Source organism: Topomyia yanbarensis, chromosome 3 (genome assembly GCF_030247195.1).
Source record: "Topomyia yanbarensis strain Yona2022 chromosome 3, ASM3024719v1, whole genome shotgun sequence".
Lineage (NCBI taxonomy): Eukaryota > Metazoa > Arthropoda > Insecta > Diptera > Culicidae > Topomyia > Topomyia yanbarensis.
Window position 1 is genome coordinate 25,905,703 of NC_080672.1, and position 20,144 is coordinate 25,925,846.

The following is a 20,144-nucleotide window of genomic DNA, read 5'->3' on the forward strand; positions in this document are numbered from 1 at the left end:
TTCATTTTGGGTATATAACTATAAGGTGTCGTAAGCATTTTACATCAACTCGATGAAGTCGGCGTATCAGAACTAGGAACTGGAGGCCAGGATGGGACAAAGGTATTGTACATTCGGAACGGCTAGGAAATATTCGGTGAGCAATTTTATTAATCGCAATTATTCAAACCTTGCCTGGCGGTAGCGGGCGCGGTGTGATCGGCTCTCCGGCCCGGGGAGCCACCCCACCAGGTGCGCATCATTGACGAGGAGGGTCTACGGTCTACCAGGGGCTGTTGCAGGAGTGCTGCTTCCACTGCACCATCGGTGGAGGTGGTGGCGGTGGTGGTGGTGGTGTTTGTGGTTGGTATGCTCACGGGTGGTGTTTGTGGGGGAAACTGAAAACCCGAAATGGGGGTGCAGCGAAGTTCTGCGAACAAACATACATACATTTGTACATTCCGATTTTTGTTTGTTTGTTTGTGGCGGTAGGTTGTCGGAAAGGAATGGATGGAAGGTCACACGTCCTTGTTAGAGGCGGATGCAATGGGACATTTTATTTGGCAAATTGGTTCTATCTGTACATCCCGCTAGTAAGATAGGGTGGAATACATTGTTATTATGGCTTCGAGGGCAGAGTCGTATGGCATTCAGGGTGAATGAAGCTAGTAGAGGAATTATCGGAAACAAATACTTCTCTTGGGGTTAGGAATTAACAGCAAATTGCATCGCTGTAGTGGATACGATACATTGTGGGAAAGGAATAATTCTAATTCTAGGAAAACGTGTCAAACAGGCATATGATTATCCGCCCTTTGTAAATGATTAAAAAACAATGGTCAAGTAACGCGTTCTAAAGAGTTGAAATTCGATATATTCAATATGATCTTGATGAGTAGGTTCCTGAAAGTGTAAGGAAGAAGAAACTGTCGCAGTTCGCCAAAAATTTCTTGCCTGGCAAGTGATCTGTCAATATGACACAAATGTGTCAGCCCATCATAACATCTGATGGGGGAAAGGGACTGGGAGACCAATGGCCATATCCATCACGCTTACGACTCAAGAGTCCTTACTGAGCTGAGAGATAAGTTTAAAAAAAAGTGGTGGAATTTGGGTGGTGAGATGAGAGAAATGAATCTTAAGAAGCAAAACATGAAAGAGGAAAATTTAGTGATAAGGGATGGGTGCATGACAAGTGCAATTAATCACTTTTTATGAAAATGAAGTTAAAGTTTGATATTGAATAACTAGAAAATTATAAATAGTACAAACATTTCGGAAAAAAATTACCGATGCTTCTATTTATTCTGCATTAATCTTTTTTTTTGCGAAGATCGGTTGACTATATCAAGAATTATTATTTAAACTGTAAACAAAAGTCGCTCCCACACTTGCCATAGGCATGTATTGATGACAAACTATGTATGGCGTGTCACAATTATGTGTACGCGTCTTTTACTGATATCTCCGGTATTATTTGGTCGGTGTTAAGTCAGACCGGACTAAGTGACAAAATATTGATTTCGGGAGAAACGAGTTTAAAGTTTGAATCGCAGCATCCTTTACATTATGATTGGAAATTAATTTTTGCCATAATTCTTGTTTATGGTTACATATTTCAAATCTGACAAACGTCGAATGTAGCTGACGATAATATTTATCCAGTGCTATCAATATCTTATTTTTTATGTTTTGCGGATTAGTTCGGTCTGACTTAACAACGACCATTTGGTCCAGCAATAATCCGCAAGATGTGAAGGAACGTAAAAAAAATAATTTTTGGCGGCTGTGTTGCCGAATCTGATTTTTTCTAGTTTAAAAGATGAGAACAAATTTGAGAAATAGGAGAGATGAAAAGTAGAATGTGAGAGTTGATAATCATTTACCTATAGAATACACTCAGGTTTTTTTACGCGGGATACAGGCCGTGTATATTTAAAAATCCATGTAAAGGAAAACCGCGTAAATAAAAGAATCCGCATGAATGGAAACCGCGTAAATATACCGCGTAGAACAAATTGCGTAAAAAAACCTGTGTAAGTCTAAAATTATCTGGCTGAGATTTGTATCTGGACCAAATGGACAAAAAAATAAATATGATGTCTAAGCAGTCAATGAGCTCTTACCTACACCTTGAACCTAAAGCACCGGTTAATAGAGTCAAAACTTAGAACAGGTTCTTTAGTTGTTTATTGTTCTCTGCCGTGCTAGTCGACGGAGACAGTGCTTAACGGTGACAGTGGCTCACCTGATTATATACACTAACGTTGATCCAGTCTGTTGCTAACCATCGAAGTCAACGATTACTCTACTTAGTCCATTGTACAGTCCACAGTGGAACGAGCCCGGACTTAAGCCCAGATAAGTTCATCAATACTTTTTTTTGTATTTCCTTATGCGTCGGAGACAATTTGACAAGATTTTAGTCTATTTGGATGAAAAATGAATGTTTAAAGCTTTTAGAAGGGTGTATCTCCAGTGTTTTTTGCATAATTTTCTCACAGGAATTTGCTCATTTCCTGTAGCCAAACATTTGCTCAATTCCTGTAGCCAAAAAATCTGTTTTAAGCAGTCACATGGGCAAAAAATTCGAATCATGACGAAAAAAATATACGTAAACCAAACTACTGATTAGTGAAGTTTCGTTTTTATTATCAGTTTACGCCAAACATAAATTCCACATTCCGAAGTTATTCAAAATCATATTAGTTGAATCGTTAAGAAACAACAATCATTTTAAACATCCTAATAAGTTGGAAAGTAACTCTTTTGAATATCAAACATAAATATTTCTAAGTTGTTTTAATACCAAAAAGTAATACAGTGTATAAACATAACTACTAAAAAAATATTAAATGATGCGACAAAATAATTATTTTTGAACCACCCTAATGAGAGAGAATTTTTTATATGTCATCATGTTAAATTCAAATTCAGCGCACAATCATTATAATTCAACAATTTTATGAACGATTACATCAAAATAATTATTTTTAAGCCACCCTAATGAGTGATAATACCTTGTTTTACTATTAAAAACGAATCTACAGTTACACAACAGTTACTTTTAAAACAATTTTATGAATCGTTTCGACAAAAACTATTTTTGAGCCACCCTAATGAACAGTAAATGTTTGATTTTAATATATTTTGATATCAAAAACGAATTGAACGTACCAAAATTACATAAAACCGTCCTACTTGACCTGATACGACAAAGTTTTGACTTTAGTCCACCTTTTGCTCTAAGCCGAGCCACTGTGCAGTCTAGTGTACTCGAAAAACATTTGCGTTGAAGGCACGTATTTGTGATGATTATAATGTGCTCATCACAGCATGCTTTTACGCTTGATTGTTACTTTTTCTTTGCTTACTCTTTTGTACGGTTTAAATTTTTCGTTTTCAAAACACCCGTCTTGAAAATGAAGTGAAAATTAAGGTTTTCGTGGCTATGAGAAAAGGGTGTAACTAACGTAGTAATTGTAGAAACGCTTTGGAATTCATCACACGAGTGTAAAAAACCCCATAAACAAGTTTGGGGGACATCATTCTTTGTATGAACTGCCGGAAAGAGAAAACTAATTAGGATGAATAAATCGATAGGTGATTTGATCAACTATAGAGGAAACGAGCGTCAGAATGATCCAACCTATCAAAAAACGGAACAACCTGAAGGCCTATAAAAACATGAAATCTCCAAACAAACTGCAATGTGCTGCAACAAGGTCCCGGGATGTGAAAGTGGACTCAAAAATCCTTCTAGGTTCACAATACTACACTGCCGTAGTATAGGTGACGATGTCGGCGATAAGGTAGATTCAAGAGAGAAAAAATAGATCGAAAAATGCTAGTATGGCAAGCAATATGTTCTTGCGCCCTAGCATATTTTACACTACCGGAACTATAAATGCGGAGATCTTTCGATCTGAGTGGCTGTAGAATAGTTTACGGTCTTTATGCAGGATGCATAGTACATCTCTACTGTTTTGGTCGGATTTAGCGTATGCGCACTACCTCAAAACTGGAGTTTGTGTAGTCTGGAGTCCCGTACAGAGGAATGCGCGACACTTCATAAAATTAATAATTATACCTACTTCTTTGTTCCTGGCACCCAGCATTTTTCTGTAACTCTGAGTGACTTTAACCGAGTTACACAATAAATCCATACGGAGTTAATTTGAAAAATTACTCTTTCGTGGCATATTGCATTTTATTTATAATACTCTTCTAAGCAATTTATTATACATCGTTACAAAAAAGTAACTAAAACTGAATAAAGTGTTTGGTTTAGTCGTTTGAAATATTTTGCCATAATATTATTGTTATCAACACCAATACTTTTCTTGCATGTTCTCCGGAAGACTTTGCACGATAGGTAGTCATCTGATATGTTCGATTTGTAGATTTGGCTTCACTCTGGGCGAACCTTTAAGGGGAGCGTCTGGTGTAAAGTGCTCAAAACGAAACTTATTTTGTTTTACGATTTTGAAGGTAAGGCTACAATGGATCTTTTGTGTAATGTTAGGATCGCTTTATAGATTCATTGTGTTCGAAAAAAATATTTTCACTCGCACAGAGCCACACATACGATCGTTCCAAGAGTAGACGTCCAACCATTTCCAAGTCTAGGAGCGCCGCACAGTGGCGGGTCTTCAAACAAAAGTCGGACAAAACCTCAAATGTTACCTAATTTGGCTGAAAATCACAATTTAAGCTAATTTTGAGGTATTGAGCTAATTTTTGATGTTAAAAGTCGTAAAATATTAAAGGCATTTTTTCCATACAGTGTCATTGAACCTTTCTTATAACTATGATCCCGTTTTCATGATAGATTTTCCATTACTGTTCACCAATGTCAGCAATATCATAAAAAATGAAGAACACTACTTGAAATCCATTGTATAACGTGTTGGTTTACTGTAGATTGTCTAACTATTTTACACAAAACACCATGCGCCTCCATCTCAGCAACAAAGCTTCAAAATCTCCTTAAACCTTTTTGCGCATCTAGGCGCAGAACGAGACCATGATATTCGGAAAGTAGAGGTTATTCCCCATAGAATGTATACTATGTGACCATTCCGAAATGATTCCGAAATTTGTACAGAATACATTAGTGAAAAAAGTATTTTTGATCTGACCACCTCAAACATATTTAATCTAAGAAGTCATAGTTTCAAGCAAAATTAACAAATGTATTTTATTCACTAACCAAGTTATTTCCTCTACACAATGGAACTAGTTGTGCTAAAATCGGACCAAAATCAAAAGAGCAACATGCATTTGAAGTGAATAGAGCAATGGTGGTTTCGGAAATGAAAATCATTAAAAAGTCCGGACTTTGCTACGTTTAAACTCGTGTTAAAAATCGTGTTCTTATCCAATGATCATAAAATTTTGAATATACATCATTCAATACATGAGAAATTTAGGAAAACATATAATACATCAATATTTCAAAAATTATTTTTGAGGTTTGGCCAGCCTCCAGCCACTGTGCGCCGCTGCGAACACGATAACTCTCGATAAAATTGACTGATACGGGAAATTCAATAAGTTTCGTAAAGCTTAGAATTGTAGTTAGTCGATGAACCACAAAAAGTAGAAAAAAGTTCGAGTTTCGGAAAATGGTTTCATGAAAACCGAAAAATCTCATATTTTACTATAAAATTCACTCATTTTTCTTCAAAATAGTAGGGAATTTTTTTTTTATTCGGTTTTCTGTGGTTCTGTATTGCGTCACGAAAAACACGCTGTAGAAAATGGGAAACCCATTGGGTATTTTCTCTTAAAAATTTGGCTAGAAGTAGTTTAGAGTATATTGTTTACACTGTATTTTTATCGCTTTCAGTTTTTCGAAAATTGTAGCCGATAGATTGATATCACCGCGTGTTATAGCAAATACGAGCGTGGAATGCATGGCTGTTTAAAACAAAAGAAGTTCAGCGAGGCCACCGAGATTGCGGGAGACATTTCTATAGGTTTAATACTAACAATAAAGCGGATAAAAAAGAAGTCGACTATTTTTGCCCTTTATATCATACAACAAAAATTACGCCTTTGCCTAAAAGAACTTTCAATTGGCTCACGGAAAAATCTAGATAGTTCGTCGAAATAAGGGATCAAACGGTTTGAACAAAATTTCATTTTCTATCTGATTTAAAAGAAAAATCCTTATCTTGATGCATCGCCTGAAGAATAAAGGAAACAGTAACTTTCATTTTACCGTTGTAACCTATTGAGGTGAATTCTAATGTAAGTGTCAAAATGTTCTTGCCTAATGCGGTCTCTTCGTATACGGCCAAGTATTCAAGATGTACAGCAATCACTGTCGATGAAAATGGAACTTAGGTTAACGGAAGTAACTTATATTCAATTTCATCATATCGGCAACACAGTACTAATCACGTTCAGCAAATTGGTTAAGGTAGAATAATTCGTTTTGCATAACGATGTAAAAGACGCGGTTAAGTTTGACACCGTAAATAAAGATGGGAAAATGGAGGTAACTACTCCCAGTAATACAAAATCGACAACCAACCAGACAGCAAACTCGAAAGGCTTTGGATTCCCAGTCGTGACCTGTAAGCGCAACAGGCAAAGAAAAGCATCAAGGTGGCATTGACGCTGATGACATGGACGTGTACATAAATGACATAGATGACCCCTAATGCAATAGCAAGTCGCGTGCACGAAATTTGACGGACAACTACCAAAACTGGTTTGTTAAACATATTTGATAGATCTTATAAAAAAGGCCCACTGAACCGTGAAGCTAACATATTTAGCCGTGTCAAATAACCCAATTATAAAAAAAAGTTTAATTTGACAGTTCTGGCGTACGTGTGGCTCATTACTCATTGAGTTCTGTACCAAAAACGGTCCTGAGCTGATATTGTCACAGACAACAGACGTTTACTTCAGACGTTAACGGTCACATCTTCCAGTCCTTTGCTAATTCAATGTCTTTACAACATCAAAAGGTAAATTTAACTAATATCTTATTTCACACCCAAAACCGTATAACAATGGCACAATAAGCATTCAACGAAATATAACCATCAAATCGTCCTCAATAGAATGCAGCGTTAGGCTTTAAATATGATGTAAACCTTCAGATTTCATTTTGGAGTCCTATTAGTCATTTTTGTGGACACTGGCCGGAGCCCTGAGGAGCCTAGTAAATCGAAACTGCGTAAAAAAAATATAATAAAATATAAAATATTCATAAAGCACCCATAAACTATTGCTGAACAATATCCTAAGCATCCGGGTTATCTTGGGGACACTTTACGAATGGTTCTGGTAATTTCCGAACTCGACTCTTCGGAGGAATTTTTCAATATGAAGTCACACGTGGTCTCTCTAAATCCGACTTCGGATTCCGTGTATCCAGACAACTTGAAACGTTATAGCATTGTTCAAAGATTACCGCGTAACACATTGGTTATTAGCAGGCTTTAATTTCCCATATAAATTTAATTTTATTCGGATTACTTTATCTTGCCCAAAATATTGATCAACGCTTCATTAAAATGAGGAAAAATTATGAAAAAGTTCAATAAACTCGTAAATAACGCCAGAACAAGTAAAACTAAAACAAAATGTTCAAATGACCAAAAGTGCATCCAATTACCTTTAATTCAACATAATAATATTGCATATCGGTGCACTACAGCCGAAGATATTTGGATTTTACAGGACGTACTTTTTATTTTAAAGGTAAAATTCATTTTTTTTTGCTGTAACTCGAAAGCTGTCCTATTGTACATTTTTTAAACCTCCTTTTCGGATTCAGCACACGATTTTACATTAAAGATTACCACCAGCTTATTGAGTTCAGAAATGCTGTAAACTAGTGTAATTGATCCCAATAAATTGATCGATTTCATTAGCTCACATCAGCTTAAACATGAACTCCTTTCCTTGCGGGACATCACGCTTGACAAGGAGTATGATCAAAAACATAATAAATATCTCTGTTATTGAAGCTAGCGTCAATTCGACGCTAGCTTAATCCTGAGTTAGTGTCGACTTCTGACGAGACGAAGCATTATCAAACGTTATGTGTCGTACTGGGTACCTACACGCCGCGGCGGTACCTTTTCAGATCCATGAAATTCCCGTGCTATTCCCATAGCTGGAAATTGGCATTTGGCGATATTTAGGAACATCACCAAGCATAGTTCCTGGGGGAATAAAATTGATAATGCCGAAAATAGAGGGGCCCGAGGGAGGGCTTCTGTTTTTTTTACTCTGTAATAGGCCGGCAAGGGTATCAAGGTACCCGCAAAACTAAAATGCCCATAATTATGGAATTTTTACTGACTTGGACGCTTTTGGATGTTTTGGATTCAGTGACTTATCTGCACTTCGACACTGTGAAATTGACCGAATGCATTCATATGGTTCCCGGATATTCGGATTTCCGAAGGAATGTTTCAGTTTCGTGTCACTAGTTGTGAAATTTAAAATTGTCCAGGTACCCTTGTAGGCTTGTTAATTTTTTTATTGGGAACACAACGGCCAAATAATGAATTAATGAATAATTAAGTTCACAAGATGGAATAAATATCGATAGTCATGATCCCAATCGAGCACTCGAGTAAAAGCAATATTTTCTTCAGACGTCAACTAATTTTATGAAAAACCAAAAAGTTTCATGAATTCATTATCCATATTTCCGCGAGTTCACGAATTTCGTAAAAGTTTCACTTTACGTAATCGTGAGTTTCTGTTTCTTGTGTGGAACAACTGGGATTATGCAAAGGTACTTGAATTCGACACTTTAGAAAACTCTGTTAAAATTTTAACTTATGTTTGTCTCTACTAAAACCTTAGACGAAAAAGAAATTCTCGAATTCGTGAATAAAGTGCCATGAATTTTGAAACAATCATGATTTTACGTAACGAAGACAGGACCGTGAACAAAACACATACATTTCATAATTAGTTGACATTGTTTACGGATCGACTATACGACGTGTACTGGCTCATGATTTGTGACATACGGATCATGATTTTTGAATTAGTTCATAAAGTCAAGAGTCTTGATTTTTTTCGTGAACTGTTTCACAGAGCTCGTAATATCATACCTCATGAAATAATGTATGATTCTTATATATTCGTACTCATGAGATAGTTCACAAAATCATGAAATATGTAGGTTATAAAAATTCATAATGTAGGTCATAAAAATGCAATTATGCATGGTTTCGTGAACTGGTTCATGATTTCTAGTAAATTAATCACGACTCACTATTCGTTTTCGATAAATATAGAGGGATTCAACATGAGTTATTTACAGGACTTTTTTCAGTGGTTAACAACAAATTGTCATGATATTGTTCAAATAATTAACTTTTTTGGGTTTTTGACGTAAGTGCCAATATCTTATTTAAAACTTTTGGTGGTATCCAGCTGGAAAAACAAATCTAAATTGTGAGTTGAACGAAGTCATTCATGTGAATAAATCGCTTCACAGCCAGGATTCGAGCCTGCAACCCTTGGGACTCCAGCCCAATGCAGAAACCCTTATGCTATCCCTGGGCTAATTTTTCAGAAAACACAAATGGTTTCAAAAACCGAGGACTATTAATTATGATTTCGGGAACTTGGATTTTCGTAAACGGTTCAGTACACGTGATTGTAATTTTTCCATAAATATATGAAAAGATTTTTTACGTGTAATGGAGATCACACTTTTTTGCAATCTTTTTACCTAGTTCCGACTTATTGTATGGAATCGCGAGGTATCATGAATCCGTAAAGTTGGATTTGCATGTTGTTCACTAACCGTCTCTGCAACCGTTTACTTTCGCATTTGTTTGGTGGAGTTCTACAGCATAATGAATTGCGTGAGGTTTGGACGTTGGATTTTTATTATGATTAGCATTCATGAGCGGTCATAGCGTTGATCGCAGAATATTTGAAAGTATGTAAGAGAAAGGTCGTGAAATCTAGCTCACCTACATAGCAATAAAAGAAATGTTCAAATATAATGAAAATCAACGCGGGTATTAAATTACATTACCTCAATCGAACATTTGATTTAAAATTAAGTGAATTATTCGTCGAAGAATATTGAAAGAATTTTTCTTAAAGTTTTAGGTTAGGCTCCAAAACTGTATCTAAATATAAATACTAGTTCGATTTGCTGTAAGGCTTTGGAAAACCGTTGTTTGTTTTTTTTTGTCACAAATGCTGTGTACCTTTAGTCCCCCCTTTCCCCATCTACCTCTCACTCTCTCCCTTCGCCCTTTTCATTGCTGAAGTGCTGCGACAGCTAGCTGTTTAGTTCTACACAAACACACCCAGAAGGAAGCGATACAGCATACCTAGTCGTTATTTGATTAGTTTTCTAAATCTCTACGGATTAGCTGAAATTGCGATTTTTTTTGGTGTCTCACACGGTGTAGGGAAAATTAATTATGCAAGTATTTCATCACCTGCCTGCTAGTGCTTGGCGTGTTCATGGTTAATATGTTTCAGCTCCTGTACTCCGACATGCGAACGCATGACTGTTGGGTAGTCCACAGTTTTCCATTTTTTTTGCACAATTCATACTGCGGTCTAGACGCGCTCCAATCTGGTCTACTTGTGTGCACACCTTCGTTGCGTGCCGTAATTGATTTGTATCTCAGTTCTGCAATCTGGATTTGTTATTCTTACAACTTTTCCCTTGCTCGCTTTCACACTGTCTGTCTCTCTCCCTCCAAATCTCCCTTCCTCGTACTAAGCCAAGCCAACTGTGTGTTCTGATTAAATTACGTTGTTTGTCGGGGGATTAATCAGGACCTGCCATCGATCCTAAATGCTCTGCCTTAATGGTAGGCTATAAAATTTGTATAGTAATGGTTGGCGCTTGAAAAATTGATATTGGTTTTTGCTCGGTCGGAAGGAAAGTGCTATAAACTGTATAATCGGCAATATTGCGTATGAGGCTGAAGTGATTCCTGACATGCAAGTGGGTGTTCTAGCGGAAGTAGCAATTTGCCGGTGGTGATTGAGCTATAAGAAGCGACTGTTAGCAAAGGGTATGTTTCGCTAATTGAATCGAATAATTATTTTTGTGAGGTGTGGTAGAGCCCTTTGTAAGTAGTGTCAATGTCTGATCTCATTTAGAAAATTCCAATATTTCTAAAATTAATATTGGAAAATAAATACATACTTTCCTAATTTAATTTGCACGAGTTTCTCATATTGTAGGGTGGATGTACCAATAGTTGCATGCTTAAGGAAAACTTTTGATAAAAATAATGATAATAGACGGTTAATAGACCTATGGGCAATGTTAATACATTAAACGAAAGCTTTCAGTCCCTACTTCATAGGAAAAATATAAAGATGGCTTAATAACCAATTTATGTATTCAAAACCGCTTGTACCACTATAGGAACACATGTACCAATAGTGGTGCAATCGCTAATTTCGGTTCCTATTTATGCAAATCCCATTGCTTTCTTATGGGACTTGCAACTATAGGTACACTACATCAACTATAGGTGCAAGGGAGCTCAAAATTCTAAGAAAATCATTTTTTTCAATAGTTATTTGAGCAAATTTCAAGGATAACAGTTTTATTGTCGCATAATTTTAGTGCGATGAATCGATAAAAAAATATTTGTTGATGGTTGGTACCTTAGTTAGGCGTATAACGCACTACTGCAACTATTGGTACACCTCAACTATAGAAGCACCCACCCTATTCGACAATGATATAACTTTATCACGAATAATATAAATCTTATATATTGATGCAACCTGAGTCTGAAACTCGGCCGCATATCATGATGAATGTGAGCTCACATTCTATTTTTAATTTTCAATAAACAAAATCACAAACCTTGATGAGTCAATCGGAATATAGTATCGAAAAATCATTTCGATGCAGCCATCGTGTGACGCCAGAACATTAATCAACATTATCTGACACATAATGTCATTAAGTAACAGGCTCAGGAAGTTATGTTTCGATAGCAAGGGGATGCTCCAATTCGTGACCGTTTCGGCAGCGATTATTTATTAAATCTCATAATTCATACACTTTTCTCCCGCCCCGGACATCACGACTGGCGCTTGAATCATCACAGTGGTGAATTATTCCGAACAGAGCATCGATGATGAATTCTCGTCGAATTTATGCTCATTCTCATCGGATGACATTTTTGTGTATTTTGATGGTGTGGCCACCGGTCGGTCGCTTCAATTCATAAGGCACGACTAGACAATAAATTTAGCCACAGCTGCGTTTCCAACACCTCGTTCGCCGACTTGTTTGCTTGATCCAATTATCCAGTTCGCCGTTGGTCCAAATCGACTCTGTCGCGGGGGGGTGTTGGAACAGAGGCTATTCTCTCGAATGGGATATAATTTATTGTACTGATTTCATTGGTTTTACTATCGTAGATTAATTTTCGTTATCGGTATTATCGTTTTAATGTGTCGGATGACATGAGCTATCTTTAGGAATATTAGTTTGGTGGACAAATCCACGGTTGGAATCGTAATTAGTTTTATTAGGGAATGATATAGTGGCGTAGTCAGAAATTTGGCTGGGAGAATTGTTGGTACAAATTGTCGATTTTTCTACAAAATATAAAAACTAGATATTTCGTTTTGGAAGTTCAGGTGCAAAAATAGTCTAACAGGTATCATTCAAGTCAAAATACTGCCCTCCGTAGAGGTGATGACAGCATACCACCTTGAGGACATCCACAGACACTCAGTTTACTAATATCTACTTGTCTTAACTATGAGCACAGATGTCGGTTGCTAAGCAGTGCGTGTATCCAGTTCATTATATATGAAGCTTCTCAATGACCTCGTGCTGGTTCCAAAATGGATTCGAACGACACATGGAGGTCAGACTGATCGGTTAAATCTCTTTGCCTGTTCATAAGTAACGCGACCACTTTATTTTTCGAAATATGTTTGAAGTAGAACTGGAATAACTCCATCTTGTCTTGGAGACTAATATGGAGCAAAACTTTCAATCGTCCATTAGATCGATTCCAACCAAGAATCAGAACTACCTGAAAAGAACTCAGGGGTTATCGTCAGAATTGGCTCTGTACAGCCTAGAAAGTGTGTGTCAAAAATACAGTTGAGTACTACATTTCCATCAGACGAGTATTCACCATTAGCAGTTCTAATCGAACTGACATGAAAGTCGATTTCGACAGTAAATTATTTAATCTACTAGTCTCGTTGAAATTTGAGACATTCGTGCAGAGACTTTTCCAACCACTTCACTCAGATCATCGAAGGGCATTTCTGTATGCTTTGCGAGCCACCAGGTGCGTAACCAGTGTTGTCTGATTAATGGGCACATCGTCGTGTGATAACACTGTGATGGTTAAGTATGAGCTAATTGGCTTGGTCACATGCATTCTCACCATACGAACACCGTTAGGAATGCCTGGGAAAAAGTTCCTCCATGTATCGTTAGTAACGGAGTATACTACTACGATTCTTTCTAGATATTTCTAATCACGCTGACAGGGGTAGGCGGAGCCAAATCATGTACGCGAACTTCTATCGTGTCATTTTTGATGTATACGGGGATGCTATATTTAACATTGCCGCGTTCGGTTTCGGTTCCGCGAAACGAATGATTCAACTTGACCGATATTTTCAAACATAATCAGCATGATTCATTTGTAGCGTTTTCACTTGTGCCAGGTTAAGATCCATCTGCACTTTTAGTAATTGTTCCACTGTCCGAATGGCTGGTCTTACAGGACATTTCGAAAAATCAACAGCAAGACAGTTAAACCGCAGCGCGGCTGCTTTTTTGCTGGGTACCGACACTCGTCACTCTCACACAGTAGGGAGGACACGATACATTGTTATGTTGTTTGCGCAGTTTATATGGACCGATTTTTTGCTTTACAAAATAGACAAAGAACGGATAGGAAATTGGTTTGCCTTGTTGCTCACGGCAGATCGCTTTAGCTTCTGTTCTGAACGAGAAGAGCAGATAGACTGCCGGGATAAGGTTGATGATTTTTAGAGTGATTGCATAACCTTTCTTCACGTCAAAAAGAATTTCCAAGATTACGTCCAATCTCGACGTTTCATACATTTTAAAGACACCAAATGTCTATTAAAAATATAAATTCGATTTTTCAATTTCCCTTTACCAGCTCATTTTCCATGTAAATGTAGATCAATGCGATTTTGGTTTGTCATTAATGATCTAGACGCACGAATCCAAGTAATTTTACACCAATTTTAATGATTTTTGCATTATTTTGATATCACAGTTGTACTAGTTTATAGGAAAAAATTGTTGTGTGGCCGCACTTTTCAACCCGTAACTCCGGAACCGATATTCAGATCGACACAAAATTCGATAGCAGTCGATAGGAAGGTTGCATCTTTCATTTGAGGTTAAGTTTGTACAAAATTGGTCCAGCCATCTCTGAAAATGGGTGACGCTTCTTACACATACTCACATAGAGACTTTTCCGATCTCGACGAACTGAATCGAATGGTTTATAACACTAGGCCTTCCGGAATTAGGTTCACAATTTCCAGAGTGATTGCATAACCTTTCTAAATGAGAAAGTCAAAAAGGTAAAAAATCACAATCGATATTTTCCAAAATTCTTTTTTTCGAGATTTTATCAAAACTCGACGTTTCATGCATTTTAATGACATTTGGTATCAAAAATACGGATTCGATTTCTGAAATTTCATGTGGTTCCCCTTTGAAAAAGGGATTGCAAAACCTTTCAATATTAGGAAATCAAAAAGCTTTGACTAAACGAAATGAATAAAAAAAAAAGCTTTGACAAATTTTATATGTAATACCACGCTTTGTCTCATAACTCTGGAATCAGCACTCCGATCTAAATGAAATCCGACAGCAGCTGATGAGGATACTTACTATACCTTTCATTTGGAAATTGAGTTAGCCATCCCGGAGAAAAATGTGCATTTAATTCAGGGCCGTTGTCATTTCCTCGAAGCTTCCGGTTTCATCGTAGGTGGCCAAAGTCGTCAAAAAGGGTTTAATTGGACATAAGTAAGCCCGAATCTCTAATCACAGTTATTTATATTTTATTATTTTTTGCGTAATTAAGATAGCTAGGTGATACCGGTTTATCGGAAAATTTGGTGGGTGACCGCCCTCTTCAACCCGTAACTCCGGAACCAGAGATAATTCAAAGGTAGCTTAGACGTTTCATTTGAATGCAATATTAATTAAATCCGTACGGCCACCTCTGAGAAAAACGGGTGAGATTATTTGACCTATACACATATACATACATACATACATACATACAAACATACATGCATATACAAAATCGAGTTAGCCATTCCGGAGAAATAGGTTTGTATTTAATTCAGGGACTTTGTCACTTCCTCGAAGCATCTGGTTCCACCATAGGTAGCGAAGGTGGTCAAAGAGGATTAAATTGGGCGTCAGTAAATCAGCATAATAAGTTTCAGAAATTTAGAAGATATTTGAATAATTTTTGCGCCATATTCAGTAGCAATGTAATTCCGGTTTATATGGGAATATGAAGTGACAGCATTCTTCAACCCGTAACTCTGGAATCAAAAGTCCAATCCAAATGAAATTCAGTAGCGACCTATGGCGATACTACACCTTTCATCGAGTCGATTTGCGTAAGAGACTTGAACCTTCTGCGTAGAATGGCAGGCTACACTAATGCAGTTTTGTGTTGACCCCAAAACTAAGCCATACACTTTAAGAAGTCGTGCTCTTGTTCACCCTCTATCTCTTCTCCATATGCTATGCTCTCCGAATGTTGAAATAGTCCTTTAGTTATAATTCACTGTTTTAAATGAAGTAATAAATTTGTCTCCCTTGTTTAAGTGGCACACTACGTAAGCTAAGTATAAATGATTGTGCATCAGAGCTCGTGCACGAGACTTTTCGTTGCGCGTGAAGACCTTTTTACGCGGCGGGGAAACCTTTGCGTCTTCTTCAACTGTGTTTTGGGAGTAGTTCACTTTTTTCGTTATAGTACCCTTTCGTGTATTCATCGTGGTTGTCAACTTGACATTCGCGATCAGATGTTCTTCTTTGCTTTTTGAAGTAGAATACTTCCAACGTTTCAATATAGGGGTACCCTTTTTAAAATTTTCTGTCGGAATTTTACCCGATTTTGTAAACGTGAATATCTGCCGTTGTACTGAATGGAAAAATAAGATTATTGCGCTATCTGGTTGGAAATATGTACAACAGTTTTGTATCCAATTCGGTAGTATGTACAATTACTAAAAATAGCGGAAATAATGGATTTAATGAAAGTAGTAATTATCTGATCCATGATTGGTCGGTATAATTAACTCAAAAAGCAAGCGTTGTTGGAACTGCCTCTTTTTCATCGAATGAACTGCGACGCGTATAAAAAGGGAACACAAGAAAAATTCATTAGTTTGTGTTCTGACGTTGTAAGCGTAGCAGCTGCTGCGTTTCATGTCAGCTCACATTCTTAGATACCATGACTGCCGCCAGGCGCTGATAGAATTTTAATCTAATCATGAAATGACGTGCCAGTTTCAAGCATACACGGAAGATAGAATGATGACACACCACAGCAAAAGCAGAAAGCTCTTTTTTCAGAGCCGAATAAATGGATTTGGTTTAGTGTGAGAACCGCGCTCTCTTGTTCTTTAAATTATATGTGGCGTTAGGTGCGTGTACAGATAAATTCACCACAGCGCGCGTTCCAGAGTGCACCGTGGTGAATTTATCTGCGTGTTTCCTCTGGCAAGCCGTAGTGCGTACTGGTTGTTTCGTTGTGTAAATGAGATGGTGTTGGCTTATTGGATGCTGATACTATGATTTTTTGTTGATGATTTGATACAAGTTACTTCGGAAAGTTTATTTACGAGTTTATAGAGATTTTTTAGACTACAGGGGAAACTTAAAATACTCAGTCCTCGGAGCAAACGGAGAAAAAGTTTTACGTATCATCATGCTATAAACACATTTTCCATAAAACAGATTTATTGTATCCACATTAAGCCTATTTTATGTGCGGCTAAATGACGCAATGTGCATTTTACTTATTTTGTTTGCGAATATCGCGGCTACACAAGTGAAAAGCTCCATTATTGTGAAAACTCCACTCTAAGATACCTGCTTGGTTAAGGTTCGAGCATATTATTATTTATGAAAACATGGGGTAAAACACGCCTCCTAAGGAAATATGATCATAGTTTAGCTATAGAAGATTAGTTGGGAGAATTTAATAAATATCATTCAACCAACATTTCCCACTGTAATCGCAATCATAACGCTTTGAAAAATGTTCAAAATTTTAATAATTCACAACAACGAGACAAAAAGCTCGTTGGACTAACACGTAATTTTATTTTTTGTCGAGATGTCACAAAAGTGTAGCTTTAAATCGTCTTAAGTTATGCAATTATTAGGTTTTTAAAACAATTGTTCTTTTTTAGATTAGAAAGATGGGTAGGTAATGTCAACGACATTACCGAAATGAAGTAGCATACATTTTAAGTTGTTAATACGAATTCTGCAATTTTTACTAATTTCTGAAAGGTTTTATTAAAATAATTCTCATGGAAAAAAACGAAATAACCGTACAAGTATATACGATTCTCTACTGTTGTCAAATGAATTGTTTCACTCTCATTAAATGCTATTTTCAGGGTTACCATATGAAAATAAATATGTTGGAATATTTTGGGTTTCGTTGTACGTGTACCGATATTTCCATTAGAAATAGCGAAATAGCTGGTTTTAATATAACCTATCAGAAGATAGTCAAAATTGTAGCATTCGAACTAACAGCCTAAAGTGCATTCTACTTCACTCCGGTTATGTCTATGACATTACCCACCCATGTTTTTGCCCTTACGAGTCACTAGTTTGAACATTCGCCCCTTGGTAGTGGTTCCCATGCTGATGATACTGTTTGTCGATTTTAAAGTACTAGATACAGCTTATGCCGCTGTTAGTATTGCCTAAACATCAGCCCCATTTTGGCAACCGTTTGTGGTTCAGGTAATGGTATTGGAGACTGTGTGTTTGACTTTATATCTGTAGATTAGCTTTCCTCAGCGATTTCTGGGCAGGGTTGTTTGCCCTATTCCATCTGCTCACAGAACTGGCATGTATTAATCTGTCCTTAAAATGTGCACAGATTTCTTCGTGTAATGTCACAATGTATTGTTTTTTTTTATACGAGCCACCGCATTCTCACCACAAGAACACCATTTGAAATACTTTGATTCTACTTTATTGAATGTTATCAGCACCAAATGACTGACATGGTCAAACTGCATAAAGGGCTTCCGAAACTCAAAGCCCTATTTTCAAAATTTCACGAATTATTGGCCTTACGTAAAAACAAAGCACACAAGATAAAAAATTGTAACTGATTTTGCGTGATTCTTTAGATCCAAAAGAGCTAATGTTCTTATATTCTGTTTGTAGAATAATTGACATAGTTAGAGTGCACACTTTGTAATACTCCACCGTTCCCGGGATCGTTATCTATGATTGTTAATTGATGTCCAAGGAAGTGTTAAGACATTGCAAAGTAATATCAGATAGAGTTTACAAACCAATTCAGAAATGTGACTAAAATGTTGCGTCTGGTTGCATCTTTAAGTTAAAAAATTGGGATTGCCATATCGGTTTCATCGCTTCAGTACGTGTCAGCCGACTTGTCTACATATATCTTTATGTAAGACTTGAGATCAAGGCCTTAAAGAGCAGCAATTCGTTTCGATTATTGACCAGTCAAAAGAGCTAATGTTCCAATATTCGCTTCGTAGTAAACTTAACATTGTTAGAGCACACACCCTCTAATATTCCACTATTGTTCCAAAAAATCTTCAGAACAAGAAAAAGCTTTCCGCGATATTTTAAATTCGTAGATTCTGATAAAATCTGGGCTGATAAAATCGGATCTTCACTGTACCACATTTATCGTTTTTTACCAATCTCATGTTCAAATGGTATCTTCGAGTGGAGATTGCCAGATAGCAGTCACTGGCGCAAGACGTGATAATTTTTTTCTCCCGTCAAGTTTTTTTCGGTTGTTCGGTTATTTTGATTTCTACCATCAGTCCCTGGATATCCAAGTATTTTTATTTGATATTATTCCTTGAGCGATGTTGACCATCTCATTGGTATCCTTTTGGTCCGATCGAGCCTTTTCAATCTTGATGGAGTCGACGCTGGAAACCTCCAGGATTAATACTTTGGTGTGCAGATTACCAGGACAGGGATCGACGGAAAACAGTCTGATGCTGAACTACAGAAGACCGGCATAGCGGTCGGCCATTACTTGGTCGTCAACAGGGGAAAGAAATAAGTAAGAAATTTTTTTCGCGATTATTCGTACTTCAGAAGAAGCAGCGCATTGCACGGCAGGGATGCCACATTGAAATCTGTGTTTCGGTCAAAAAATCTTTTTGCTATCTATGATGACTAAAACAGAAAAAACTGTGAAAATCTGTGAAAAATTTCCAGACAATCTGTGAAAAATCTCAATATTTCCAAAAATCTATGGAAATCTTTGAAATTTTCTTCAAAATGCTAAAAATCTGTCATCTGTGAAAAAGAATCTGTGATCAAAAAATATCCAAAAAATATGTGACATTACAGAAAAACCTGTGAATATGGTAACCCTGTTGCACGGTCGGATGGCACATTTTCTCGGTGTGAGTGTTTCTACAAAGCAGTGTAGCTACGTACCGACGTCACGAGAACATAACCAGACCAAGGAGCTGTTACGAATTGTTGGGCAAAGCATCAAGCCTATTCATCACGTAAAAAGCTTCAGAGGGACTGGACAAACATACCGGTGAGCCCGTTCTAATTATATTTTTAGTATATTTATAGGATATTAACGCTAGTACACGGCTTTATGATGATTGTGAAATCTTTTACGGTCCTTAAGGTCGGACTGGGGCTTAATCTTGCTTTTATTAAACATTATAGGGGAAAGTAGTCGGTTGCCGGCACTAGTCGGTTGTCGGCACTCCCAAGTAAGTTTTGACAGAAAGTAGACATGGACATTCTGATAAATATCATTTATGTGTTATATTAGCACGATCTTTTTGTGCTGTTTTTAAGGAAGTGTTTTCGTTGGACTTTATTTTTTTTCGGCTCTCAGAGCTGTTTAGGCGTTTTTGCCTTTTGTCTT

The 20,144-nt window shown here is 37.0% G+C and overlaps 1 protein-coding gene across 11 annotated transcripts in view; it reads right to left on the reverse strand.

The window, feature by feature from the left end:
• LOC131693822 (uncharacterized) overlaps nt 1-20,144 on the reverse strand; it is a 218,624-nt gene that overhangs the window by 39,871 nt on the left and 158,609 nt on the right. The window contains exon 2 of one of the 11 annotated variants that reach the window (XM_058981974.1): nt 170-409. The exons of the other annotated variants lie outside the window; for them this stretch is intronic. Coding sequence (XP_058837957.1) covers nt 170-409 — 240 coding nt within the window. The remainder of the gene's footprint in view (nt 1-169; nt 410-20,144) is intronic. 11 annotated transcript variants of the gene reach the window in all.